This window comes from Simochromis diagramma, unplaced genomic scaffold (genome assembly GCF_900408965.1).
Source record: "Simochromis diagramma unplaced genomic scaffold, fSimDia1.1 OVJJ01000308.1, whole genome shotgun sequence".
Taxonomy (NCBI): domain Eukaryota; kingdom Metazoa; phylum Chordata; class Actinopteri; order Cichliformes; family Cichlidae; genus Simochromis; species Simochromis diagramma.
This window is the reverse complement of record NW_024386785.1, coordinates 1283403-1311395: the sequence shown is the minus strand read 5'-3', so window position 1 is coordinate 1311395 and position 27993 is coordinate 1283403. Positions and strand designations below refer to the sequence as shown.

Here is a 27993-nt window from a genome sequence, read left to right as displayed (position 1 = left end):
AGCCTTGGTGGAGCTGTAGCTCAAACCATTAAAAGTGAAGTAGGTAAAAGTTTCTTTCTTCGTGTTTCTGAGTGACAGGGTGGAGATTTCAGTGGTAGTAAGACACCTTTCTGTGAACTATGCCAGCAGCTAACTACACTTACAATGCAACAATCAGCAAAATCCTGAGCGAGCGTTTCCTCTCAGAATTCTTACATTTCTAAATCTGAAGTTTATTGTTTTTTAACTAAGGGTAACTCATCACAAGCACTCAACATGTATGCTAGAAGTTTGAACTAAACAGCTTCCCGTGCCCAGGTATGCTTAGCATTCAAAAGTCATAAATGAGACAGTACAAACTGTACAGGACAAAATAGTTTTATTACCGTCCTCCCAGTGTGTGTGCGCATGTGTGTTTGTAGAAAACAAGAGGAATCATCAGCATAACATGGTACACCAACAAAAACTAAAGTCACGTCCATAAAAAATAGCTTTTCTTTTAAATGGTTCCAGTAAATAACATGTTAAACATGTAGAACTCTATCTCAGAAAAATAAAAGCAGGCCCCGCCACTTTACATCAATAAACTCCATGGCCAATCACAGCCGAGGAGGGGAGGGGCCACGCAGGATCTGACAGCAACGACAGGCCACAGGAACAACACGTCATTAACAACCCCCAGCCCATTGGTCAGGCCTGTCACATGGTACAGAATATATAGCATATTCATATGTTCAGATTATATTTCGCGTCTATATACAGTGAAGATTTCCACACAAACTGTGGACAGAAAACCTCTTTACAATTAGGAGGCGCGTCAGCCATCGGCTTCCGGAGCTTTCTGTCTGTCATCCTGCTGCAAAGGATCATGGGTCAGTGCTCTTTCTCTAAGTTTAAATTGCTAGTTTTTCCCTCAAAACTAGCAATTTAAACTGTGCAATTAAGGCTCAATAACCAAAGGATGAAACCGCTCGACAGACGTGCAAATGTTAATTCAAAATTGCAAAATTAAAAAAAAAGTATCTGAATGATAGCATTTAAAAATTTTAATTTTTGCATAATGTTAAACTTTTCTGGCAAGAAAGATTTTAAGCTTAAATTCTAGTTATTTTCCACAAACCTTTGACATAAGGAGGCAGTTGTTGTTATAACAAAAAACTCTTCCCGGTGAAAACCAGAACCGTCATCATTTAATTTCTCTTTTTACGCCTTTTTTTAAACTTTTATTCTATCTTTGTCATTATAACAAGAAGCTGCTCAGACTTCCCAGCATGAATGACCTATTTCATATTTAAATTACTAAAAAGTAAAGCAGATACATACATATGATAACAGGAAGCAGATTATAAATATTAGTTATAAAAAGAAATCACTGTCTTAAAAGAGGCGTGAATATTTATTCATTTTTCATGTTATGTTTTGTCATTGAACAAGTCATACATTAGATGTATTACCATATCAAAGTTACTATAATTCTAAACAGTGTTACAGTAAGACAAAGATTCATTAAGTTGCACTGAGCTGGTTTGCACACGAACAGTTTCTGAAGTGCAGCTGGACGGTACGCTCAAATGCAGAATGACCGGCAGCAAAGTCTGTCCAGGCTTTGGACGTCAACGTGAAAAACCCAAACAACTTTTGGTTTATGAGATGAAAACCACTGAGAAAACTCCAGGCCTCAAGTGAACAGACAGAAAGCTCAGGAACAACAGATGTTCCTCACTGGATTTAAGGAACAGCTTCCTTTATAAATGTCAAGAAACCAGAGCAGAAAATCTAACTGATGATGTTTATGAAGTGAAACTCATCACCAAATCCTGAGTACATGTCCACAGACCGCCTCTGACTGCAGGAACCAGCCGGCTGTTTTGGCTTTCAATCTTCGCATGTTCAGATCTCAGGAACCAACCCTACAGAAACCCTTTTCGGGGTAGGAACCGCTGAGCGGCTTCGATTCTGATTCTTTAAACCTGGAGAAAGCGCCCAAGAACTTTGTTAAGGCAGATACCTTTACAACACTTTGCCCCTACAGTGAAAAGATGCCTTATGTAACTGGAGGCAGGGGTTTGCTTTGCCTCTTCCATAACGTGCTTTCCTTTCAGTGATTCACATTCGAGAGAGACAGTTTAAGACTTCTGTGAATTAAAGACGTCTGAAAATATTGTTTTAAGACTTAAAGGCCTGCAGGTGAAGTATTTCCTCAAATGTCACTTTGCAAGCATCTTTCATCTGCATACAGGCAGCGTTTGCAAAGCAGACCCCTCGTCAAGTTCGCTCAGATGGTGATGAGTTTCAAAAACAGAAATCTGGACATTACCCAGAATGCAAAGCAGTTTCTAATCGATATAAAGACATTCGTCATGTTCTGCTGGTGAGAGAAAGGTTAGCTTGAAGTTAAACATGTCGGACTCAAACCCTGCGTCCAAAACTCGATACACAAAGTTCAGCTTTTCTCGATAAATGGCTTATTTTTCATCATCATGCTCTGAAAGAAAGATACACAACAGGTAGTATCTTTTTTTTTTTTTTTTTTTTTTTTTTTTTTTAAATGAGGATGCATCTTTCTTCTGCTGCAGCTGAAATCTTTAAGGCTTCGTCGCTCTTTAAATCTTATACGCAATATAAACACATCATCTCTGATAGAAAAATAGAGTCATGCTGTAAAGAGAGAACAGTCGAACACGATGGCTTGGTGCTGCGTTTACGTCGCCGCAAAGGCTGGGAAATCCCGCCGTCAGGGACCGATCTGAGGCTGAATTCAGAGGAGCCGATGAAGGATGGTTCCATGCTGGATCAGGTAAAGAAAACTAGAACCTCTATCTTGAATCAGATTTTTTGTTCCTTTTTAAACTTCACATTGTAAAAAAAATTAAGTAGTAAAGAAAGATTTTGTTTTGCAGGATGTTTCAGGTATTTAACGAGTTGCAGAATAACCTCAGTGAAGGTGGAAACACTGAATACGAGCTTCACTCAGTCCCTGACGCTCCAGCTGTGTGTGTGTGTGTGTGCGCGTGTGTGCTTGCACAGCTATCTTTGTGGGAACCAAATAGAGGGTCAACCTTGTGAGGACCCACCTTTGAAAGGTTGGGTAGTCGGGCTTTTCCTCTCATCTATGAACCATCTGTCCAAATCCAGAGCGCCCCTATCCTCAGCCTGAACCTCACTGCAGACACTGCACTGCTCTTAGCTCAACCAACCTTGAACCTAAAAGCTTAGATTACTTGATACTTGCTGCCATACATTTGACTGTAAACAAAGACACATTTTTCCATTAAAAATAATCCAAAAAGTGCCAACAGCACACACAAGACAGGTCCAGTTCTACGACTAGCAGAGGGGAACATCTGTCAAATCAAAACAAATTACATTTTTCACAATAATATTTTGTAGGGTGCAAAGACCATTTTACCTAAGTTGGACATTTGAACATGAGAGTCAATAGCGACTGACTCACTTTGGCCATTAGTGGAAGTGCAGAAAAGTGCAGCTCCTGCTGCGCTTCAACGCCTGCCTAAATTTCTCCAACTTGTCTGTTGAACTTTAAACACTGTTGGAGCAAAGCAACTTCCGCTTTCTTGCCCTTTTCTGAACCGGTCTGCAACCCAAAGCATAGTATTGTACAGAAGAAATATGGATGACTGTGCATTTCTTTTGGCAGCCCTTCCCATAGAGACTACCACCAGTGGGCCCACCTTCGCCACCAAAAATCTCTTAGCTCAGTTAGTGCAGTATTTTCTTTCCCCCATCATACTTTTCAAGTAGAAACAGGTAGTTACAGATTTGGTAATGACACCATGTTGCTGGTAAAAAGCACAGCAGTGATGCTGCAGTAATTTGTGGCGTGGTCGGCACAGCAGTGCACCCTAAACTGTAATCTTAAGAGAAATGTCACTGAAATACCGAAACGTAATGTTATGAATTTGGAGAAAGGCGTAATTCAAATATGAACACAAGTTTTCGTTAACTTCTGTTTTCTTGGAGCATGTTCTGCACCTTCTGGGTATCTATGCCCGAGCGTCCTCCTCACCCTTGATGCAAACGTGGCAGATGATCTTATTTATGTGATAAAGACGTGTAAGTGCGCAACGAGCCAGAGCGCAAGATGTGCCAGCAGTAGCAACATCACAGCGAGTAACTGAGCAAAGCTTGAGTTAGCATGGACGGACCGACCCCTCCAATGAATCCTCACAAAGATTGCATTGTGCGTGTGTGTGTGTGTCTGCAGCCTTGGCGTCACACACAGAAGCATAGAAACACGTTAACAGCTCCAGCAGCAACAACGATAACAACAGCAATGACAACAGCAACCTGCAGGGCGGCAACAGTCGGGTCAGGTTACCATGGCAACCACAGCTAGCATTAGAAATAACACGAACAACAACAACATCAACAGTCTGGGTTTTTTGTTTGTTTTTTTTTAGAGGAACATGAGTCAGTGTCTGTCTACAATTTGGGGGAAACAAACAAACAAACAAAAACAAAACATTTTTTTGTGTCTCTGCAGGTTTTCGATGTCGCCACAAGTTCACGTCAAACACGCTTTAAAAATCACATGTTCGTGTAAATCAAGCGAAACGCCAGGTCATCGGAGAGGACCAAGTATCCAGTCTGATCTGCTCGGCTCGACTCTCTGTTTCAGTCGTTTTCTATTATAATACAACCGCATCAGTGTCCTTGGGGTTGCTGTGGCAACACCGCCAAAATTCCTGTGATGTCATTCGTATGCGCCACAACACAACAGTGGAGGATATCGAAGCGCTGGTATACCTGCTGCCAAACCGATGCCAAGTGTCTGCACCTCATCACCGGATCACGGTGTTGGTTTGTGTGGAGCCACTTTCCCCTCACTGCCGGATTTCAAAAATGGCGGTTTGGAATTTTGTAAAGGACTTGCTCTCATGACACATCGAGGGACGCCACTGACTGGCCCATCTGCTGCATGCTGTCTGTTGACATGCAGTCACATTTTAGGACCATTCAGAAGCCCAATGGAGCAGGTACCAGGTACTACCACCTAATGGGAAACCCTGAAAACCGAGCCGAGCAGGTATTAGTGGAAAAGGTCTGTAAACGAAACTAAAGACTGCACAAAATCCAACTAATCATTGTTCTAATGCATGAAGCCTCCTAGTTGTTTGTAAATCATGTACAGTAAAACTCATATGCTTCATAGCCGACGCTGAGAGAACAAAACATACGACCGCATGTCTCACAACCTAAAATTATCAAACTTTACCAGAAAGGATATAAAAAAATGTTTAAAACTGTGATTATCTGATACTTTGTTCCGCAGAGTTTTGATCTTTTAAAGTTCTTAAGTGGATAAAAATCACTGCGGTGCCCTGAAGATTAGAGGATGCTCATCTTTGAATAATCTCAAATCCAACTGTAAGAACTGACGGGACAACATTTAACACAGTTATGTTTTATCGTTAATCAGGTTTCAGTTCAATTTTAGTTTGTTTGAGTTTAGTTTTTAAATCAATGAAAGTGTTTAGTGTTAGTTGTTAGTTTTTAAAGGTTTCATTTCTTCCTTTTTCATTCAAATTTATTTTATTTTATTTAATTGGAATTAAATCAAAAAGAGTCTACGGGGTTGAAGAGAAAACCCCAACAATCAGCTGATCCCCTGTGTGCAACACAGAGGGCAGAAAGAACTTCTTTTTCTTTTCTTTTTAAACATGAAGAGATCTCCAGAAGCACCAGGCTGAGGGAGGGGCAGACGTATACGTCACCCGAGAAACAAGAAAGAAAACGTTGCGATCTGCAGCAGCGAGTGAAGAGGTGGGAGAGGAGAAGGAACTCTCAGTGCATCATGGGAAGTCCTCCAGCAGGCTGAGCCTACAGCAGCAAAGCTGAGAGAGTCTGAAAGTGGAGATTAGCCTGAACACCGAAGGCTGTGTTTAGAAACTCAGTAAACAGAAGTAAGCCAGCAGTCTGAGAGTAAGGTGTTGTGATGGGATTACATGGTACTACGAGGTCGTTGACATTTGATGTGGTCAGATTATTTATGACCTCGAGGAGTTTAAGTTCAACTCTGAGAGCAAATTTTACCAAACTGACAAAGACTAAAGTTAGAGCCACTTCCTGTGTATTTGTATTTTATCTGAAAGTTTAGTTTTTATTTAAATTTCAGAGAACTAAATTTTTTTTTCACACACAGATAAACAGATAAATCAGCCCCTGCCATCAAGGATGTCTTCAGAGATCCAATTAAATACGCGTTTAAGCCATAAAGGAAAAAAAACATTTTCTTAGTCATCTTGTTCCAAGGTTGACACTAAAGACCATCTGATGCTTTTCTAATGCCTTTTTAATTTTGAAATGTTGTGCTGATGTTTGTACAAAATGAGGACGTAGACTTTGACTTGGATGTTGGAGAATTTATGTTTTTCATGGTTTTTGGTGCTTTATTAAACACAAATTGATCAAATTATTTGAAATGTTTCAATCATAAGCCCCGGTATGACAGAGTGTCATTAAACTCGGTCCTTTGTTGTTGGTTTTTGCACAGAAAAAGCTTTCAATATATTAAAGGCTGCCCTACACTCTCAATGAAAGGAGAATAAATGCGACTCTTTCAACTTGTGGCAACATGACTGCAGATTTGTTCCAAGGCTTTTGGAACAAAACATTTATTTTTCAGAGCTGCTCAAATAAAATCTCTGGAATGACTGCTGAGATTCAAACAATAAGCAGTTGTTAATAAGTAACGCAAACTCATCTATCACTGTTTTAAAAACCAAAGGAATGTGACTGTCCTCGGTAAAACCTTTAAATCAAGTCTGACAGACACTTCAGTTCAGTTTGGACATTAAACTCTGTGAGAAAATATACAATCTGTCACATTTAGACACTTTTATAGAGAAAGAACTTGGCTTTGAAAAACCTCAGGTCCACCGTCATCTTCATCCTTTGTGATTGGTCAGTTCGAAATGCTGCTGAGGAGTCCACTCAAAACAAAACAAACAATAAACAACCAAAAACAAAAAAACAGGCCATGCAGAACCAGAGAAAGGCGTGACCTTTAAAATCGGCCAGTAAGAGCAAAGCAACAACCCTTAAATGGCTCTGAAAGTCGTTTCTGACGAAATCCAGCAGAAGGTGAGTTTATAAAATGTCAGTGTTGGTGCTGAAATTAAATTCCAACTGGGAGAGAGTCGCCTGGTAGCTTAAAAAAATGAGGGAAAAAAAAGATGAGACCGTTTTAAAAACAGTCAAGAACCTTTAAGGAATCTGCAGAGAAAGGTGCATTGAAAACAAGACAGAAATAAATAACCTCGAATTTAAAAAACAAAAGATCCCATCAGAAAAAATGTGAGATTATGAGGAACTGCAGATCCTTTTACACACAAACACGTGAACGTTCGTGAGACCCTCCTTCCAGTCCGCCATCAGTTACTCCCAGAAAACGTCAAGTCAAATCTTCTGTTTAGTAAAAACTCAAATAAGAGACGACTCCAGCTTTTGTCCGGTTCCCCTCCGTCACACACTGAAGAAACCGTTTGAAAACAGACATTTGTTTGCTGTCAGTTTTCAGTAAGCAGAACGGCTAAAAAAGCCATCTTCAAGGTTAAGCTGTTTTATTTGACAACAGTCACGTCAGAGCACTTTTGCATCGCAAGGTAAAGACCTCACAATATTATAGAAAGAAATCCAACGACAGGTTTAAAAAACACCAGTAGAAAAAGAGAAAAACATCCCTCCGTCTTCTCGTGGCCTTTAGTTGCCGTTTATGTCCTCGTGTCGGGTTCAAGTCGAGAGAAGCATCTGGTTCTCTCGAAACCCCGCTGTCATAGTGTTTGAGTACAAAGCTATGAAAGAAACAGGAAGGTGGAAGGAGGACAAAGCGCAGATTCCCACCTGTTGGAAAGTGTAAGAATCAGCGGAGGGTCTGACTGATCCTCGGCTGTGAACGAGTCCACCAGTGAAAGGCCCACACAAACCATCACACCTACCAAAAAGAGTCAGCCGATGCAGCCTAAACTTCTCATGGCGTCGGGTTTTTAGTGATGCATTTCAGAGTCAGTGCAGATCCGGCTTTTCCTCCGACCCTCCAGGAGTTGAGGAGATCATTGGGCGAGGTTGTGCCCGGTGAAGAGCTGCTTCAGGCGGGCGGGGAGCTCAGGGCTTCTGGGGCCCCGGGGAGAGGACCACGGGGGTGGAGAGGCCGTCGACGCTCAGAGCCGGGATGTGGATCTGATTACTGCCGTTAGAGGGAAACTGAGAAGAGACAGAAAGAGACACTGAAGATGAAAACTTGAATTTTGAAGGAATGTTAGAAAATATCCTGCCAACTTGGTAAAAATCAGCTGTTTTTCAGCTTCACTTTCTTTTTTGTCTTTCTGTAGAACATGATGCACACTGATGAGGTTTATGAATTATTTTTCTTCCTCAGTAGCCAATTTACTGATTCTAGGACATTTAAGGCATTTTTAAAAGTAAATCGTGCCCAGAGACTGAGGTGTCTTGGTGGAGATTTGCGATCTTGCAGTGTATCTCGTCTCATTACGTTTTTCCAAGAATAACACATCACACAATGACTCAAATTAAACACTTTGTCTTCAGATTAAAGGTCGAACATTTGAGTCTCTGGAGAAAAGTACTTGAAATGATTAAACTATATAAAAGCAAAACTCCCAAACAGTGTCTGTAAACTCTGTAAAGTCCCACTGGGCACGTGATGGAAGCTGAAAAAATATTCTGACACTTCATTTACTTAAAATACAGACATGGCCCTGAGAAACCCAGGACTCAGGGGTACTTACTATGATTTAAGACTGCCTGGTTTACCTGTTCTTTACTTACATTTTTAACGTAGTACTCATAATCTCAGGCCTCAAGGGTTCCCTGTACCTCTGCCTGCTCTAAAACTGCACACTTTGCCCTTGTACACCGTTCTGTCTTGATAAAGAAGCAACCTGTTTAAATAAAAGATATTTATTTATAGTCTCACTAGATCACTGAGGTCTGGTGAGCACATGGTGGAAAATCTTTCATATTTGAACATTTCTGCTCGGACACAGAACGCTTAAAAACTCTCCTTTTGGTTTCTTCACACTTGTAGCCCAAATCCTCATCTTACAATGTAAAAAACCAGCTGAACACTTTTTCCGTTACTGAAGAGTTAAAATGGGTTAAAACACAGCTTTTTCTAGCAGGTCATGAAAGATGTTACGGAGGAGCTGCAGGGTTTTCACAGCCTGCAGTTTTTAGCTGCACCACAAGGAGGCGACAAAGTATCACAGCGTCACGATACAAACAGCAGAGAAAACTTAACACCTTTGTTTCAGAACACAGGACGAAATGATTTAATGATACTAGTTATAGACAAATAAATGCTTAAACTACCCAACTGTGCATACAGGCATGCAAACATTAAAAATATTTAACGTTTCAAGCTTTTACCTCTTCTTTTTTAAACATTTTTTGGCCTAGATCCTCGCACCGCCCATCCTTCCTGCCTCCAACACATCAGCTTCAAGCGTTCCCTGTTCAACGGCTGTCTAATATAACCCACATCCTGACAGGTCCCATTGTAACGAGATAATGTGCAGTGTATTTTAGTGCATTATAATCATTATTACGACTCCGTCAGAGAGAAGACTCAGAATGTGCTGTTGTTTATGCACCGAGTGAACTGAACCTTTAATAACAGATAACAGACGGACTTCAAGCTGGGCCAGAAACCTGCAGACACACAAACCAGCTCTGTGTATTCTCGTTCATCTATCAATGTGGGGACTTGTGTGTATCTTAGATCATGCGAGGACGCCCCTCCTCACTTTGATTGAGACCTTCAGGTTTAAAGGTTTTACACCTGGATTTAGGATTCATGTTTAGAACTATATTCAGATTAAGGCTGACGTCAATACGAGTCCTCACATAGTATATGTGTGTGTTTGCGTGTGTGTGTGTGCGTGCAGGCACCCTGGATCAGATTCAGGTACCCGCAGTGCACAGTATCCATGTGTGTGTGTGTGTGTTTGTGGTAGAGGAGCTTGTGTCCTGAAAACCAGTTTTTATACTTTGGTGATTCTGTGATGATGCTTTCCTCTTCAATGCCAAATAAGTAAAGATAAGGGCCTCCCATCAATGATGGTCATCCATAAATCGTCTTCTAATTTCACTACATAAAGCCAGTGTGGCCAGACACCATGCTACAAAGTCTCCACTGAACATATGACTGATGCTACGCTGATGCTTCATCGCGTCATTTTATCGCTCAGTAAATTGAAGGCGAGTCAGTTTTCATGAGCGAGCGACAGTTGTTGCTTCATACAGTTGACTTACTCGTTCTGAAAGTGTGTAAACGCACAGACTCCCATGTTAAATGCACAACTTTACAGCATTAAAAGGCATGTTTACAGCCTGGTGCAAAATCCCTTTTGGGCCTCTATGAATATTTTCCACCTTCATAACAACTGAACAGGCAGTGAATGCATCACAGTGTGGGACCTGCTCAGTGCAGACGTCCATCAACACTTCCCAGAGAACCACCGGCTGCACATTGCCCTCCCTGGAGGACATCTCCAGATCTTGGTGTCTCAGCGGGGCGAGGAAAATAATTTAAGACCCTTTTCACCCTGGACATCTAACTGTTCAACCTCCTGCCCTGCAGCACAGGTGCACCAAGTGCCGGGTAAACAAACTCAGTTTTTTCCCCTGAGCTATCACAAATTTGAGCTCGTATAAATAAACAAAACAAATGATTATTTAGCAACTAATGTGAAGTTCAACAGTGAATGGTGAATCCTTAATGTGTGTGTGTCTTCTTTATGGCAGCCTTTATTCTTTACATAGTTTTATAAGCTTTCACTGTTTTCACTCATTTTTCTACTTCAATGTTTTTGCACTGTACAGAATATTTCACCAAATCTTGGATATGTCTTATGTACAATGGCGATAAAGGCTTTCTACTCTACAGCACGGCTCCTGCAAGAGGTTTGTGGTTCTGTTTTGTTGCACTAATTAGCCGGTGTCTGTGTGTGATGCACCCATACAGTCTGTAGCTGCAGCTTGCTGCAGAACCCAAAACCAAAGGGTGGCATGATGGTGGCTACGTCCATCTTTTATACAGTTTATGCTTTTAACCACTCACTTCTACGCCGGGCTGTGAAAACACAGCCTTAGGGAAATAAGAGAATTTTTCTGCTTTTATGTTTATATTTGTTTAAAACTTGGCTGCAGAAAAATATTTCAGTGAAAACTTATTTAATGACAAACTCGACAGAAAACATGCACACAGAGATAAAGGGACGATAATGATGACAGACGGCCTCTAAAATGATCTTTTCAGCGCAGACTGAGACATGAATTGTTGCAGAAGGAATGAAGGGGATCACCACAGGCAGTAGGATTTCACTTCTGGTGTAAATGAGCATCTAAGTGTCTAAACTTCCCAACTAACAGCTGCTGATGTATTGAACGTGAACCAGTGTGCATGACGGCAGAACTGCAAACTTGCTGCACAAACGTGTGAATTTTCTGTGAAACTGAAGCTGTGGTTTCATTTACCAAACCTGCATACAGACAAAGACCAAAGCATTATGTGGCTGTAAGGTAAGGTTCAGTGTGAGCTCTGCAAACCTGTGAACAACCTACAGATTATATTTTAAAAGACGAGTATCTTATTGTGAGAACCAGCTCTGAACACTTTCTTTCAGTTTTTACCACAAACTTCACCTGCAGGCTGATTCTTTTCTCTTTCACCAAAACAATATTGTCTTTTAGTTCCTGCACATGTTTCCAGCTGATTAAAGGATTTTACTGTGAAGGAGTTTTGGTACTGAAGTGAATTTTGTTGCACTTGTTATCGTCCATTTGTTTGTGGATTTGTGTTTCAGGATGTTGGAACTGCATGCAGTGGGCTCAGTGTATTTATTACCTGGAAGGAAAGTTTAGCTGGCGATCGAGGAGCGATGGGACTGAGCGTGCTCCAGAAGTGGATGGTGGAGGGAAGAGGGCTGGGAGTCAACAGGACCGGAGTCTGGAAGGATAAATGGACAGAAACATCCAAGAGTGTTTGACAGGAACGAACATTTCAAGGAAAAACAATTGACAAATGATTCAACTTCCTGTGTGGACGTCCCAACCAGATTCAGTTCTGTTTACATCAACAAGTCAGAGTATCTAACAGTGAAATCCGTCTTTATTGCTTTCTGTGGAAGGAATGCAGGTTGTTCCTATTGGCCGCTCTACAAATGCAGATGACACATTTAAAGACAGAAAATGTTAAAAAAAAAAAAAAAAAAAAAAAGAAGAAGCTTTAATTCAAGAACTCCTGACACTGCAGAACAAATCAAAAACAGGATGAATGACTCATCAAAACAAGCTTTAATATCAATGCAGCATTTCAGATGAAGGTTAACTGAACAATGGACTAAACCAGAGCTCAATCTGATCTCAGCCAGTTAAACTTAAACTTGAAAGTCTTCATATGTGCATATACTCTAAATTTGTTTTAGAGTGAACAAGAACAAGTTCTTAATGGAAATGTTTGAATTCAATGTACCATCCTTTTAGCTGATGATATTGGGAGAAAAACAGATCACAGAGGATTTATAAACACATACAAGACCTTCACATGTAATTAGGGACTGAAGAACAATATTTTGATTCACTTGTATTGAAAATGACTTTGAGGTCATTAAACGTTTTTCTAAAAACAACAACAACCAAAAAGATGAAAAAATGATCTTTTTTATGAATAAAGTTATTTATGATTCAAACATGTTTCCCGAGACTTTGACCTTTGGGTACATTTCTGTTCCCGTGCACTGAAATGCACGATCCATCCGTTTGGCACCTCTACGCTAATTAGTTTAGTTTTATTTACACAGCGCCAAATCACCACAACAGTCGCCTCAACGTGCTTTATATTGTAAGGTAGACCCTACAATAATACATACAGAGAAAAACTCAAGAATCTTATGACCCCCTATGAGCAGCACTTTGGCGACAGTGGGAAGGAAAAACTCCCTTTTAACAGGAAGAAACCTCCAGCACAACCAGGCTCAGGGAGGGGCGGGGCCATCTGCTGCGACTGGTTGGGGTGAGAGAAGGAAGACAGGATAAAGACAAGCAGTGGAAGAGAGACAGAGATTAATAATAACTTACAATTAAATGCAGAGAGGTGTATAAACACATAGTGAGTGAGAAAGGTGACTGAAGAAGAAACACTGAATCCATCATAGGAATCCCTAGCAGCCTACACCTATTGCAGCATAACTAAGGAAGGATTCAGGGTCACCTGGTCCAGCCCTAACTATATGCTTATAGTGTCTGTCTCCTGAATCCAAACTGGAAGCTGGTTCCACAGCAGAGGGGCCTGAAAACTGAAGGCTCTGCCTCTTGTTCTACTTTTAAATACTCTAGGAACAACAAGTAGGCCTGCAGAGCGAGAGCGAAGTGCTCTACACTAAACTCTCACAGTCTGCTGTGTGTTACGTGATTTGAAATAAAGATAATTTAAACAAATAGACAAAACAACAGATAAGTGACGTTCCAGGGAATTCAAGGTCTGTGGTGCTGTAGAGGAAAGTGTTTCGTGTCGCCTTGTTGTCAGCAGCAGCGATGCAAAGAGGATCGCTGCCAGAACGACACAATCCTCCAAGTTACGAACAGACGCCTATATGAATAAAGACACGTGTGCCACACATAGACAAGCGAGTGTTTACCAGAGCGTGGGAGGTGATGACAGTCGGGGTGAGCGTGTTGGTCGCTGATCCAGGAGCCAATAAACTGTTAACTGCTGCATTCACCTGCAGAAGGAACAGGAAGCAACAGCACACGTTTACCTCTAAACACAGCACGATCATTCACTCATACACTTGCACATATACACAATATATATAAATCCCTATAATCCCATAGTTTGGAGAAAATAAATAAAAATGTTAAAAGCTCTGATGTGTTTTTGGATTTTGATTTAATCTTGTGACTGCCAAGGCTCACACGGAGTTAGAGTTCAGGGTGAAAGCGCCTACATGCTGTGAGATTTCAGCAAACCTAACAGTCGATTAGAAGTGTGTCACAGAGCTAACAAACAGACTGCAGAATGATTAAACTTATGAATCATGGACTGTGGAGAAGATTTTTGTTTACGTGTCACATTCATCTTGGTGCGCTCATGATAAGGACTCGAGGACGCAGCACACAAAATATCTTCAGGGTTTTCCTGGATAAAAACATTTTTGGCATCCCGAAAACTTACACAGCTTTACTACAATATTCAAGACTTTAGAGCTCTTTAAAACGATCACCGAGGACTAAACTCTCTACTTCAATTATTTGTTTGTTAAACAACACGTTCTGGGCGTAGCAGGCCTGCTTTGTGTGGGCGTGTCCTATCGCTCCCTGACTCTGGTGCCATCCTTTCCTCCTGCAGAGTCAGCGCACAGCTGACTCCACACAGCAAACGACACTCGAGTCCAAAAGCTGTGAAGAAGAGTCGGTCAGTGCCAGTGGGCAGGCTGGCAGTGTCGTTTCCTGCTGTGTGGAAAGGAGTGCATGTTCCGACTGTTTCATACTTTGTTAACAGCATCGGCATCTTTCTGCTGATGTCGCTTTGCTTTTGATAGAAATAACTGCCCAGCTGTGTCCCTATTTAAGATCCTTTTAATAAAACCTAAATCAATAAAAGATATTTAAAGTGATTATTTATGCAGAAGTGGAAATATCTGGGTTTTTACAGACTTAAAATGAGCCTCTGTGGGGGTGGCCACGGACTTCTGCATGACTGGCAATTAATTTTTGTTACTGTCTTAACAGTAGTCTCTGCATATTCCTGTTATTTGTTGTCATTTGTAGTAGATCCACTGTCACTTTAAAAATATATATAACAATGTGTACAATAAAATATATATGGACTTTTACTCTTTGTTAGCAGGATATATGTTATAAATTTGTGGTTACACTTAATCTTGTTGTATTCTGAAGTTGTCTTATAGTCATTTACATTTGCAGTATGTGCTGCTGATGTTTAAAGAAAAGAAAACGAACACATCCAGAGCGGCTAAAAGCTTTAAGAGAAAAAGCTAAAAGCTTTTCGTCCTGGACGTTTTATTTAAGTGCTGTGAGACTCACATCACAGACTCAAAGGATTCTGAAAACTTCAATTTATCTGATAAATGTCTAACGTTCAAGTTGTTACATAGCACACATAGTGATGTTTCTTCATTTCACAACCAAAACCTGCATTTTTCCAGTGTTAAAACATGACTATAAGAGAAAATGTCTTTGACACTGAGGGATTCACAGCTAGATGATGAGCCTGGTATCAAAGCAGAGGTGAAAAGTGACCGTTTGTAACTGTTTTGACCAGTCACTTATCCCGCCGGTTGCTATGACATTTGATTTTATGTCATAGAAACCCATAGCAGCCATAGTTGACCCAAAATGACTCTGAAGTTTCCACCAAACTGATCAAAGATCCAGAATACCAACGCTTCCCCATGTTCCGCTGAATCACAGGGATTAAGTTGCTGCAGTTTTGATTAGAAACTATGATATATCCCATGATAATGGTGCTACTGGTTGGTTAAAAAAAACAAAAAAAAATTTGCTAAACAAAAATGAGATTCTGGATTTTAGATTGTAACAACTGTGATTTGGACAAAATTAAAGTGCTTAAATGTGTTTTTCAGCCCTGAAATTTGGATTTTCTGTCATTGAGTTATGAAGTTCTAACAAAGTGCAAAGTTTTAACTGAGGAGACTGAAACTAGAGAAAAAAAATCAAAATAAAAAACTTCTTCCAAAGAAAAACTGGGGGTTCAGGTTTTGCCGTTTACGGCCCCAAACTCTGGAAACGCTGACCTCAGACTTTGTCTTCCTGACTTTCTGTTTTAAATATAATTTTTTTATGTTTGTGAAGCACATCTGAACTTTTACATGTGATATTTAGTAAAGTGACCAGCAGTGTTGCAGACCTTATCGAGGGAGAGGCCGGGGGGCAGGGAGGGAGAGGAGGGCAGCTCCAGGCCTCGTGGCTTCTTTTGTTTCGGAGGAACGGCGTCCGAGGATGAAGCCGCTGGAGAGGTCACCGGCGAGGACGTCGTCACCGGGGGGATGACTGGATCTGAAGGAAACAAATCGCAGGAATGAAATCTAATGAATTATGGGAATAGACATAAAAAGAGGAGGCGGTCTCGGTGGGCTCCACCCAGAGAGGGAAGAAAAACCCTTTCCTCAATCAGGGAGATCATCTAAAATGCTTTCCTGTCACCTGTTAGCGTGTCCTGGCCCTCACCCTCTGTCCTCCCCTCCTCTGCTGGCTGCTGAACTCCAACCCCGGCATCAATGCAGGGCGGGGGCGGGCTTTCCACAATGGTGGGGGGAGGCTCTGGCTCTCCCGAGTCACAGATCAGCTGAGGAACCTGGATGGAAGAGCACAGGGCACCACCTTAGCACCATGTTTCTGTTAAACCTTTATTAAAAACCCAGAATTTCCTCCTCCTCTTACCTCCTCCACCTGTTTCCCATCCAGTGTCACCATCTCCAGCAGCTCCTGCTCTGACGGCAGATTCTCCTCCTTGATGACGATGGGTGGAGGACGGGCGGTGGGAGGAAGAGCGACAGAGGGAGGAGGAGCAGCAGTCGTCATCGGCACCTGTTGCTGCTGCTGATTGGGAGGTGGGTTGATAATAACGAACACAGGGGCAGGGTGAGACTGATGAGGAGCAGCATGCGGGTGGTGAGAGGGGAAGTTGGTGGGGTTGGTAAGGCCCCCGCAATCCTCCTGCTGTGGGCCCTGTGTGCCCATTGAGACATGAGGAGGGGGGACGGGGCTCACCGTGCCCCCTCCGAGAGTGATGAGGGCGGACGGGTCCCCCATGTTGGTGAGATAAATCTGGGGAGGGTCGCTCAGCGGAGCAGCAGGAGGATTCTGGGAATGTAAACCAGAGACGAGAACATTATAAGGGATGTTATTTTCCATCATATTTATAACGTTCCAGTGGTGGATGTTCATACTGAATACTGACAAAGGTCCAAATAATGACTTCAGCAGACGTACAAGTAACCCCTGTGAGTCAAAAACAGGCTTCATTTAAAGTAGTTTTTTCTACTCTTGGATCTGTACGATGTCACTGAGAGCAGAGATATCTCATAAAGTCATCTAATGCTGGGCACACTGTGTGATTTTTGGCTCATTTTGAGCCGATTTTTCAGTCGTGCGACCGTTTTGGTGATCGGCCCGAATTTCGCCTTCATCGTGTATCGTGTAGTATACGTGAGGTAACGAGAAGCGATAAACACCTCACGACCAGCTCCCGATCATCAATCGTTTGGTCGTAAGAAAATCAAACCCGTTTGAAATCCTGTCGGCCGTCCTGAGGGCGTCACCGCAGCCTCTCACACTGCGCACACGCAAACACAGAAATGAAAGTGAAAAGACGGAGCAGCACGGCAGTGCAGCGTGTGATCTGGACACAAGCGATGGAGGCACAACTTGTAGGATTAAGGCAAGCTCATCTGAGCCTTTTCGATGTGGCCTCACAAAATTATCACGACTACAACAACCATGAAAATTGTTGGATTTACATGCTGCTCAATCACAGCTGCCAATCACGTTTTTCATTAGAAATTTAGCAAAGGTGGTGGTGGTGGTGGTGTGTGTGTGGTGTGTGTGTGTGTGTGTGTGTGAGAGAAAGACAGAGAGGGAGAGAGCGAGCGACACATTTCTGTTATAACCTTCATGTTATGGACGCACAGCGTGAGCATCGGGCCATATAGTGTGAGACCCTGCGTCGTGACCTACGAACTTCTAACCCCTGCGAGTCAATCGTGCAGTTTGAGCAGAAGCTGGATAACGCGAGTGAAAAAAAATCGCACAGTGTCTGTCCAGCTTTAGGTGTTCTCGGACAAGTAACCAAGCACCAGGCGTGACTTTTTACTGACCTGTGATTGGCCATTGGAGTTGGCTGGTATCTGTGGGCTGAGAGCCGGAGTCGGACAGGGAGACGTCTGAGTGACGATCACCTGGAGAACAGAGTCCGCAGCGCTCCCCACGGACGGAGAGGATTTAGACTCCGGCAACACACACACCTGAGGAGGAGGACACGCCAAAAAAGGCCTGGAGTTAGAGCAGCTGATTGCCACAAATAGTGCATGTGCACATGCGTGTGTTCGTCATATGGCACAGACATAGACATGGCACGGCAGCGCAAGGGTCAGGAAGAAAAGGTGTATTAGAGATCCATTTGAAAAATAGAAAAATAAATAAGAAAAAAAAAGCGTTTAAAAAATAAATAATACATTAACAGGAGAAAAAGCTAAATATTGCTTTTACTCCTAATCAACTTATAATGACTACGACCCTCAAGATGGGTGAAGTTAACGATAACAAGAAGAACACACTGATTTGACAAAGACTCTAACCAAATGTCATTGAAGACACAACCAGCCCCATCTATCTATGGGGCTCAAGCGTTGTGAGGCGATCGTGGCTCAAGAGTTGGCAGTTTGTCTTGTAATCGGAAGGTTGCCGGTTCGACCCCCTGCTCTCTCTGTCCTGGTCGTTGACTAAGTAAAGCGCTATACAAATACAGGCCATTTACCATCTATCTGTGCATAGACTGGCATTAGGAGCCCAACAAGATTAAATTTTCACTGCTTAAATGTACAAAGACAGTGATGTGAAAACAAATGTCTAATATTTCCTATGAACAGCACCTCGTTTTTCTGTTCAATTTTGCTGTGATGTGACTCTGGATCAACTTCAGAAGTAGGTCACTTATTAACTGTGACTAGGTCCTCCTCTGGTAAAATAAATACGTTTGCAAAAAAAAAAGCAAATCCTTTCACAACCTGCATAAATCACAGGAATTAAATAACAAAAAAATGTTAGCTGCACAACCTCAAGCAGTGTGAAACAAAGTCCAGCAGCTGCGCTGAATTATTATTATTATTATTATTATGAAGTGCACAGAGGGGTCAGGGGGTAACATTTAACTCTTTTTACCTCTCTCGGTGTGCGATCAACCTTGGGGACAGGCTCTTGTTGCAGGAGGAGCTCTGATTTGATTGGCCGTGGATTGGGTGAGGCCTGCAGGGATTGGATGGTGAAGGTGGAGTAGAGGCCGGACTTCATGTAGTCGTTTCTGGAGCTCTTCTGGGAGCTGCTGGGTGACGAGCGCTGGTGATCCACGCAGACAGACGCAAAGAAAGAAAAAAAGCAATCAGCCAATTATTCATAACACCCTGTAGGAAACAAAGGAAGTGTGGACGTACCTGGGGCAAGCCCTTTGTCGGACAAGTTGGTGCCACGCCCCCAAGGCTTTTTGATTGGTTGTTTGAGTCGCTGACGTCCCTCCTCTGGCCCTCCTCTATACTGCGTATCCCATCGGGGAGGGAGGGGTCAGGCTGACTTACAAACTTATAGACAAACTTCTGGCCGCTCACCTTCTTTATGATATTCTGAAAGAGGGGGGAAAATGGTGAGCCTGCCGACCTGGAGGTAACGTAGTACTCGTTTTGCTGCACTAACAGTAGTATTATCAGCAGTACCTTGTCGTAGTAGTATCTCAGTGCCCGGCTCAGTTTGTCGTAGTTCATGTTGTGCTTGTTCTTGCGGAGCCCCCACAGGCGGGCCACCTCCTCGGCGTCTAGCAGCTTGAACTCGCCGTCCTCACTTGTCCAGGAGATCAGGTGACGCTGCCGCTGGTCCTCCAACAGATGAAGCAGGAACTGCCACAGCGTGATGGACGGGTCCATCGCTGAGGACACGGACAGACAGTTGAGGATTGTTTCAAAAATAAAGACCATGCTTATTATAGTCATCCCGGGCATTCCCAGGCGCGCCACACACAAGCCTACAAAAACAAACAAACAAAAAAATAAAAATAATAAAAAAGACGAGGAGCACAAGTGTCACCGTCTGCACGGCTGCTACGCAGTCTGCTGCCCCCCGAACACCTTGTTGGCTCCGTCTGCATCCCGAGTGGAGGATGCAACCCACGAGTGGAGGATGCAACCCAGAAGGAAACGGCGATCAATCCTGGGAGATGTGCTTTACATTCAAAACCATCTGCTACACTGGCTTCAACTCGCTTAGATTAGCCAGCATATCACACCGCTCCTTTCTGTGCCCAATTTTTCATCTGTCAATTTTTGAAGAAGAATCATGTTTATTAAATCAATTACTTAAGACTGACTAAAATAATGGAGACTATGGTTTCCAGTCAGAAATCCAGCATAAAGCTCAGCGTAAAACTGCTGCAGGAAACCAAACAGGTCATCAGAGTAATGAATGACAGGTGAGAGCACAGGTGGGCCAGCTCACCTGAAACAAACGTCAGTTTACGGTATAAAATCACAACAGAAAAATAATCTGCCACAGTTTTACGAGGAAATAATAAGTCATTTTAAAGCTGAAACTTGCTTAAAGCCTCGGAGTGTAATACTTTCTGACTGTCAGACACAATCACACAGTCAGGGGATTTAAGAGAATGAGTACTCTCCAGCAGAAGCCAGAGAGAGACTCCTCTGAGAAGGTCAACATTAAACAGATTACACAGAGGGAGATGCCTGTCAGCCATGGAAATGAACCTCATTACCATTGGCTGACCTGGTACACAACTAACCTATCGAACACCTTGGAAACCATCGCCATGGTGAGACCTTTCATCAATGGTAACCAAGGGCGAGGAGAGAAAAACAGAGCAATGAGGAGGGTTCACTGCTGACATCAGCTCACCTCTGCTGCTGCTGCCCTGCTCACAGGCACTCAGTACAGCCACTGTGGTGTCAGCATGAATCTGACACATGGAGGACCAGGGATACTCATAGGAGGATGTGAAGCCCTTATTAATGTTAATGATAACGCTGAAGATTATTATTGGTTTTTAGCAGTATTTATAGTTTGTTTACAGTTATTTGTTGTTGGCAGCAATAAAAAGCTGACCTCTATAGTGGGATGGTCACCGCTGTGAGAGAGGGATGTGATGTGGTCAGAGTGCGATAATATACATGTCCATATTTTGAAAGCAGGCGCAGTAGCTCATCTGGCCATCTTGATTCACAGGTTATTACGTGAAGTGACAAATGTGACCTTCAGCACAATCACAGGATTCACAGAATCACCAATCAGCACACAGCGTGACCTGACCCTGGACGGGATAACCCACCCAAATATATTAAATATCTTAAATTTGCAATTTTTTTCTTGGATGTGTATTTTTTTTATGCATCCAAGGGGACGCCACCATCCATGTTCAGCTTATCACTAGCTAATCCCCTCGCTCTTATTTTGAAAGTCCAGTTACTGCTAACTAGCTCTGACTCCTCTAGACTGGGCTCCGTCTTCCCGAGCTTGCTGCGGTGCGACACTGTGGAGCTGCACTCCAGTCCCAGAGTAAAGACTCTACATTATAGGGGTGGGGGAAAAAAATCGATACTGTATAGTATCGTGATATTTTGTTTGCTAATAATGTATCGATACAGGGACAGCAGAAATCGATATTTTGTTACAAAAAAAAGTTTTTGTGGACTCTGACTTCAGAGCATGTTGATCCTTTTTCTGAGCAAGAATCCTGACATTCCTTCACTGTCCAAATGTGTTTACCTTTTTTTTTGGCAGCAATAAACATGACAGTTTACTTATTTTAATTTAAGACATGTTTTATTTTAATTAAGTTTAAAACTTTTTTATTTAATGTAAAATTATTTTTTGTTTTAATTTACTTTCAAATTCTTCAGTTGCTGAAGGGGCTGCATAGTTTTCATAAATTGCATAGTTCAGAATAGCTATAATTGTACCAGATGGTTGCATTCAGTTAAGTTGGACTAGACTGTAATACAAACCGTTCAGTTTGTCAACAATAAAACTGACTGAAATGAGAGAAAGACTGAGTGTGAGACTTTGTTATTAGATAAAATGAATATTGATAAAGTTTACCTTTATGTACAGAATCTGAATATTGCAAAATGTTTTTTAAAAATTGCAATAATATCGTATCGTGCGTTAAGTATTGTGATAATATCGTATCGTGGGATGTATGGTGATTCCCACCTCTACTACATTATGGTCTAATTTATTCTATACTGGACTATTAAAATATTTAAAGAGCAGAACCTTTAAATGAATATTTATCTAAATAAATAATTCAAGCAAATGTACATGAAACTTATTGCACCGTGCAAGTTAAAGACACAGTGATCCAACTTTTCCCAGTACTGAGCCAACACCCATGATAAAATGAATGATCTGTATCAATTACTATGAGGAGGCGGCTGGGATTCATTCTTTACACATACGGAAACATGTGGCTCCACTTAAACAAAGATTTCCTAACTTTGTACAATAAAATGTGACAAACAAATGCATGAAAACTGAAAAGCATCCAAATGATCATATGCTGTAAGCTTCTTCCATACTATGTGAGCCCTCCCTCCCAGCAACCCACAAACCACTGCTGGCATGCCACATAGTAAACAAAGAAGAACTGGATAAACCAGATAATAGAGTTTGGGAGCGAGCATCAGATCCAAATCAAACACCGTTCCAGACTGTTACTGTTCGCTAGTGCAAGTGCACATAATTAGGCACAGTCAAACTCAATAAATCAGAACAAAAAGAATGTAAGTGAATGTGAAGAACTGCAGAGACGTCAACAGAAACAAGTTTTAACTAGCAGAGCAAAACAGTTTACTTTTTCTTTGAGAGGTTAAAAAAAGAAAAGCCTTTGCTCTTCAAACAACGCTATAGCTGCAGACAAAAGGGAAATAAAAGCACCACAAAAGCAGTACCTGGGTAAATACACTTTATTATCTTCCACCACTGCTGCTCAGTAATGACAGAGCAGAGGCTTCAGCAGAATTCTTGGTGTGCTGTTTACCTTGTGCAGGAACAGCAGAGCAAAACCGTGAACCTGATCTCTGCAGGAAAATTCACACAAACACATGACGACGATTACGCCAGATACAAGGGCGCTGCGCGAATTAATGAATGCAGCAGCTAATCTCTGCGCGCAGGTTTCAGCGTGGCACAGAGACGAGTCAGATTGCCCTCACACTGTGAGCTGACCATAACAACCACCGCCGCAGACGGTGGGAATCCCATTAGAAATTCTGGTTTCTGAAAAAGAAACTGCATCTGATGAGTTAAAAAATAACAGCCGGAGCCGAGCGACTCGTGCACCTCTCTGCTGACAGTGCAGCGCATTTATTTAACCTTTATAAAAGCTTCTTCCTCCCCCCAGCTGCCTGATCTTCTGTTCCATCAATCCCTGTAAATAAATAATGTGAATGCTGTTTAAGCATTTCACATAACTGAGATCCTCCTGCACTTTTTTGGCACTTAACTACTTCTCTATACTTTGTGCTACGGAAACCGTTCTTTTTATGAGTTTTATTTGTTGGTTTGAATGAAATGGAAAAATCTTCTAATCCTCTTTAAACCCACCCTACTTTGAAACATAACTAGTTCCGCATACTTTGAGCTAGAGAAAAAACTTTAAACCGGTCCCAACACCATTAAGGTATTACTAGTTTTGTTATATCTTTTATGGTTTTCAAAAGCCCTGCATCATGGATGGATGGTTTTCAAACAGTGACATTTTAAAATTCATAAAAGAAAAACTAGAAACTAAGGCTACGTTCACACTGCAGGCGAAAGCGCATCAAATCCGATGTTTTTGACCCTATGCGACCCATATCCGATCATGGTGTGACAGTGTGAACGGCACAAATCCGATATTTTCAAATCCGATCTGGGTCACTTTCGTATGTGGTACCAAATCCGATACATATCCGATGTTTTAGAAAGCGACTGCTGTTTGAACGGTCATGTCGCATTAAATCTGTCTTTTATGTCACTGACACAAGACAGACGCCAATTATCAGCACCGGAGAAGCGCCCGAGAAGACATCGCGAACGCTTCCTGGCCATCCAGTGAAACTGTTGGGAAGACAACGTTGGAGAAACGCGAACATTTTCTTTGTACTGTATAATCTGCAGATTCTGACAGAAATCTGCAACTATCCTTTGAAGCACCGCTCCTCTAAAACAGCAATAAGGATCATTATTAGGCCACATGTAAATAACAAAATAACTTTATAACTTAAAGCAAAATTGGGAAACGTGAAGTCCGAAACAAGTCTTTATATTAAGGGCCATCAGTCACACAATGCTGTTTGGTCTGGGTCCAAACAGAGCGCGTTGTGTGTGACGTCTTCTTTTGAGCATGCGGGCCGCTTTGAGGGTTCACACTATAGTGTGTTTGCTGTCACATTTTATTTGTAGTGTCAAGAAGCAGAGAAAAAATCAGATTTTGATCAAAAAATCGGAATAGATCACTAAGACCTGCAGAGTGAACGTAGCCTAAGACTCAAACTCAAGTTCTCAAACCGATTACAACATCTCACTCTGTGTATTTGCACGAGTCTGAGCTTCGGTGTAGGATTTTTGCGACAGCTGCAGATCAATGCTCCAAGTTACAAAAATGAAGAGGTGACTGACTGACCAACGCGCTACAAAGATTTTCACATCACATCCTGTGTTGTGAGAGACAATCGTCATGTGACACCTGAGACACAAAGGACGCAGTGAGCATAAAAATGACTTAAGGATGCAGACACAAGCTGCTGCTGAAAGGTGGATTTAAATTCAGCAGATTCAGACCAGTGACTGTATAAAAGACACTGGTTCAGACTGATTGGCATAGAAACACAGAGGCAGGTGTGTATCACAGTGTGTGTGTGTCTTTATGTGCAAACATTGCTATGTGGGGACATGCGCGCACACACACACACACACACACACGTGTGTGTCCACATTTGTGTGATAGGGGTGTTTACAAACTGCCACCAATCAGAAACTGCCTGCTGAGCTCATTTCTACTCTTTTTCTCTTGTACAGCATTTATTTCAGCACTTCTTCATTTTGATGATCTTCAGCTCCAGTTCTGCTCTTTTTTTGTTTTGAAAAAGGAATTTTCAGCAATTGAAGCTCAGTTTAGCTACTACTTGTTTTTATTTAGTGCATTTTCAGTTTTTGGTACCCTTGCTTTTTATACTTAAGCTGGCTGATATTTTAGTAATCTTAATTCTACTACAGCCAAGATACTTGAGCAACTGAAAAACGAAATGCCAGAGTCAACATCAGTTGCAGCCGTAGTTTTATAATGAACACGTTCACAAGTTCAGAAAATAAACTATTACACATCTAGATGCCAGAGTGTTCACCGGTATGACAGCTTTGCTCTGTCTTAATCCATATTCTGAATACACAGACTTTTCTGAAGTTCCCACAGAACAAACGCTGAGAGGAAAACAGAAAAACCCAAACACAGACTGAGTCGAACCACTGGTTTGTTCCCAGAAACCACGTCCTGTTGCACTGTGGTTTCTCTGCTTCCTGACATCAGTTTGTCAGTCAGATCTCAACATACTGTTCTGGTTACAGGGGAAAGTGTCTGGTTTTACTAAAGGAAACTAGTTTTCAATCAAACTTTGTCTGATTGTGCAGCTTAAAAATATAAAAGATTAATATTATAAATCATTGACAATATCAAAGGAAATTAAACAATATTTTGTTACCTTTTGGTCGGATAAAAGGCCTGATTGATTAATGGATTTAAAATTGAAATCACGATTTAAAACAATGCCAGTTTAAAATACATTACCGACACCTCTTTTTCTAACACTGTCGGCTTTTCTGAAAATCGTTTTGTGGCTAATTCCTCAATGCCAATTAAACAGGAATCCATTCTGACAGAGTAGCTCTGCATGACTCACAGTTCAAAACAACCTTCATAAATCTTATACTGAGCCGTGGTGCAGCCCCTCAGTTCTTCCCCTGACTGAAACAGGTCATTTTAGGTCGTCTCTCTAAGTCGAGATTCAGAGATGCCCCTGAAGTGCTTGTGGTTCGACAACCGATGAGCCAGAGCCGACAGACAGGCTGCTTTTAGGGATATTTGGACTGTGTCTGTAGCCCAGTTACTCAAATACTATATCACTGCTATTGATCTCTGTGTGGGTGAACAGTTGGCCACTTTCAGAGTTTTCACATATCTTCTAAACCAGCCAAGTATGGCATAAAGTATGGAAACTGTGATGCCAAAAAAAACAAATCAAGATAATAGAAACATGATTTAGTTTCATTAGAACATGTTCGTCATCTGTCATAGATAAAGGAAACAGTATATATTCCTGTATGAAATGCAATGGGGTAATAAATGACACCCACTTGGTCATTTTGGTCGCCTGATGATTAAGGCCATCTTAATCTTTAGACCTAAGAGTAGAAATAAACTCTCTGAAACTGGGTGTTTGGGCAGTCTGAAGCTCTTTTGGTGCACATATATTAGAGGTGGGAATCACCATACATCCCACGATACGATATTATCACAATACTTAACGCACGATACGATATTATTGCAATTTTTTAATAACTTTTGCGATATTTAGATTCTGTACATAAAGGTAAACTTTATCAATATTCATTTTATCTAATATCAAAGTCTCGCACTCAGTCTTTCTCTCATTTCAGTCAGTTTTATTGTTGACAAACTGAACGGTTTGTATTACAGTCTAGTCCAACTTAACTGAATGCAACCATCTGGTACAATTATAGCTATTCTGAACTATGCAATTTATGAAAACTATGCAGCCCATTCAGCAACTGAATAATTTGAAAGTAAATTAAAACAAAATATGATTTTACATTAAATAAAAAAGTTTTAAACTTAATTAAAATAAAGCATGTCTTAAATTAAATAAGTAAACTGTCATGTTTATTGCTGCCAAAAAAAGTTAAACACATTTGGACAGTGAAGGAATGTCAGGATTTTTGCTCAGAAAAAGGATCAACATGCTCTGAAGTCAGAGCACAAAAACTTTTTTTGTAACAAAATATCGATTTCTCCTGTCCCTGTATCGATACATTGTTAGCAAACAAAATATCACGATACTACACAGAATCGATTTTTCCCCCCACCCCTAACATATATGTCCTCGTATATACGCTGCCTTCATCATGTTGAAACTTTGACTGTGTTTAATATAATACAGCATTAATGCACTTCAATACGAGCTTTGACACCGATTCTATTTAAGAGGAAATGAAAAGAGTATCAGATCGCCCCTTCAAGAGCAGCAGGAAGGGGAGGAGTCAGAATCTAACCTGCCAAGCAGGCAGGTTAGATTCGCAGACGCTCTGAACCTGGCAAGTGGCTCACAGTTTAAAATCAGCTCTTTTCTTGAACAGATAACCCAAAGTTTCTCTTATTTCAGAGTCAACAAAGTCAAGAGGTGTCTGGAACATGGCAGTGAACATGTACTTTCCTCCAAAAACACAGACTGACACAGCAGATAAAGAACTGAAGACGAACATCCTGAAAGCTCAGAAGATACAAATCACCACTTCTGGTCAAAACTTTCAGAATAAAGTCAAAGCAAAAACAGGATGTTTGTGAGAGGGACCTTCAGCCTTGAAATGACGTGGAATCCAACCACACGATGGTCCCGATAGCACAGCTGACAGCGCTGTGACTCCTCATCAGCACACATCACACCAGAAACATGTCACATCTCACAGCATCGCTCAACACACATCAGAATGAGTCAGTGTTGCCATGGCAGCAGGTGATATTACATCACAGACCTGACACTGTCTCCATGATAACAGTAGGCATCATGTCTGTGATAGGGCTGTGTTAATGACAGTTTTTACAGTCAAATTCAAGCAGACGCCACACTTCATAAACCACACAGGCCCAGAGCGCTCGGATCTTTACTGCAGTCTGTGCCCTAAACCTGCATTCGCTCTATTGGCCAGCAGGGGACAAAACCTATGTTTGCAACACCCCCCCCCAAACAAAACAAAACCTTACTTTTTACTAGAGATGAACCGATCAGATATTACGTATCAGTATTGGTCCGATACTGACCTAAATTACTGGATCGGATATCGGAGAGTAATGAAGAATGTAATCCGATCCATTAAATATCACAAAAGCACCTCACAAAACTTGCAACATGGCGTAACTCAGCTCTAGGGCTGCCACAAACG

At 41.7% G+C, this 27993-nt stretch overlaps 1 protein-coding gene and 1 long non-coding RNA gene across 3 annotated transcripts in view; one reads left to right on the top strand and one right to left on the bottom strand.

The window, feature by feature from the left end:
• Positions 1-339: 339 nt before the first annotated feature.
• elk1 (ETS transcription factor ELK1) overlaps positions 340-27993 on the bottom strand; it is a 32275-nt gene continuing 4621 nt past the window's right edge. For both annotated transcript variants that reach the window (XM_040022681.1, XM_040022680.1), the window contains 10 exons: positions 19488-19696; positions 19212-19397; positions 18943-19116; positions 17880-18026; positions 16444-16866; positions 16207-16357; positions 15911-16059; positions 13659-13742; positions 11867-11968; positions 340-8202 (listed from right to left, as the gene is read on the bottom strand). In XM_040022681.1, the coding sequence (XP_039878615.1) occupies positions 8104-8202; positions 11867-11968; positions 13659-13742; positions 15911-16059; positions 16207-16357; positions 16444-16866; positions 17880-18026; positions 18943-19116; positions 19212-19397; positions 19488-19696 (1724 nt within the window). In that variant the 3' untranslated portion in view covers positions 340-8103. The remainder of the gene's footprint in view (positions 8203-11866; positions 11969-13658; positions 13743-15910; positions 16060-16206; positions 16358-16443; positions 16867-17879; positions 18027-18942; positions 19117-19211; positions 19398-19487; positions 19697-27993) is intronic.
• Positions 13885-21328, top strand: LOC120728026. Its single transcript, XR_005694626.1, has 3 exons — positions 13885-14006; positions 19840-19849; positions 21316-21328. It is a non-coding gene; the product is annotated as an uncharacterized LOC120728026 (long non-coding RNA).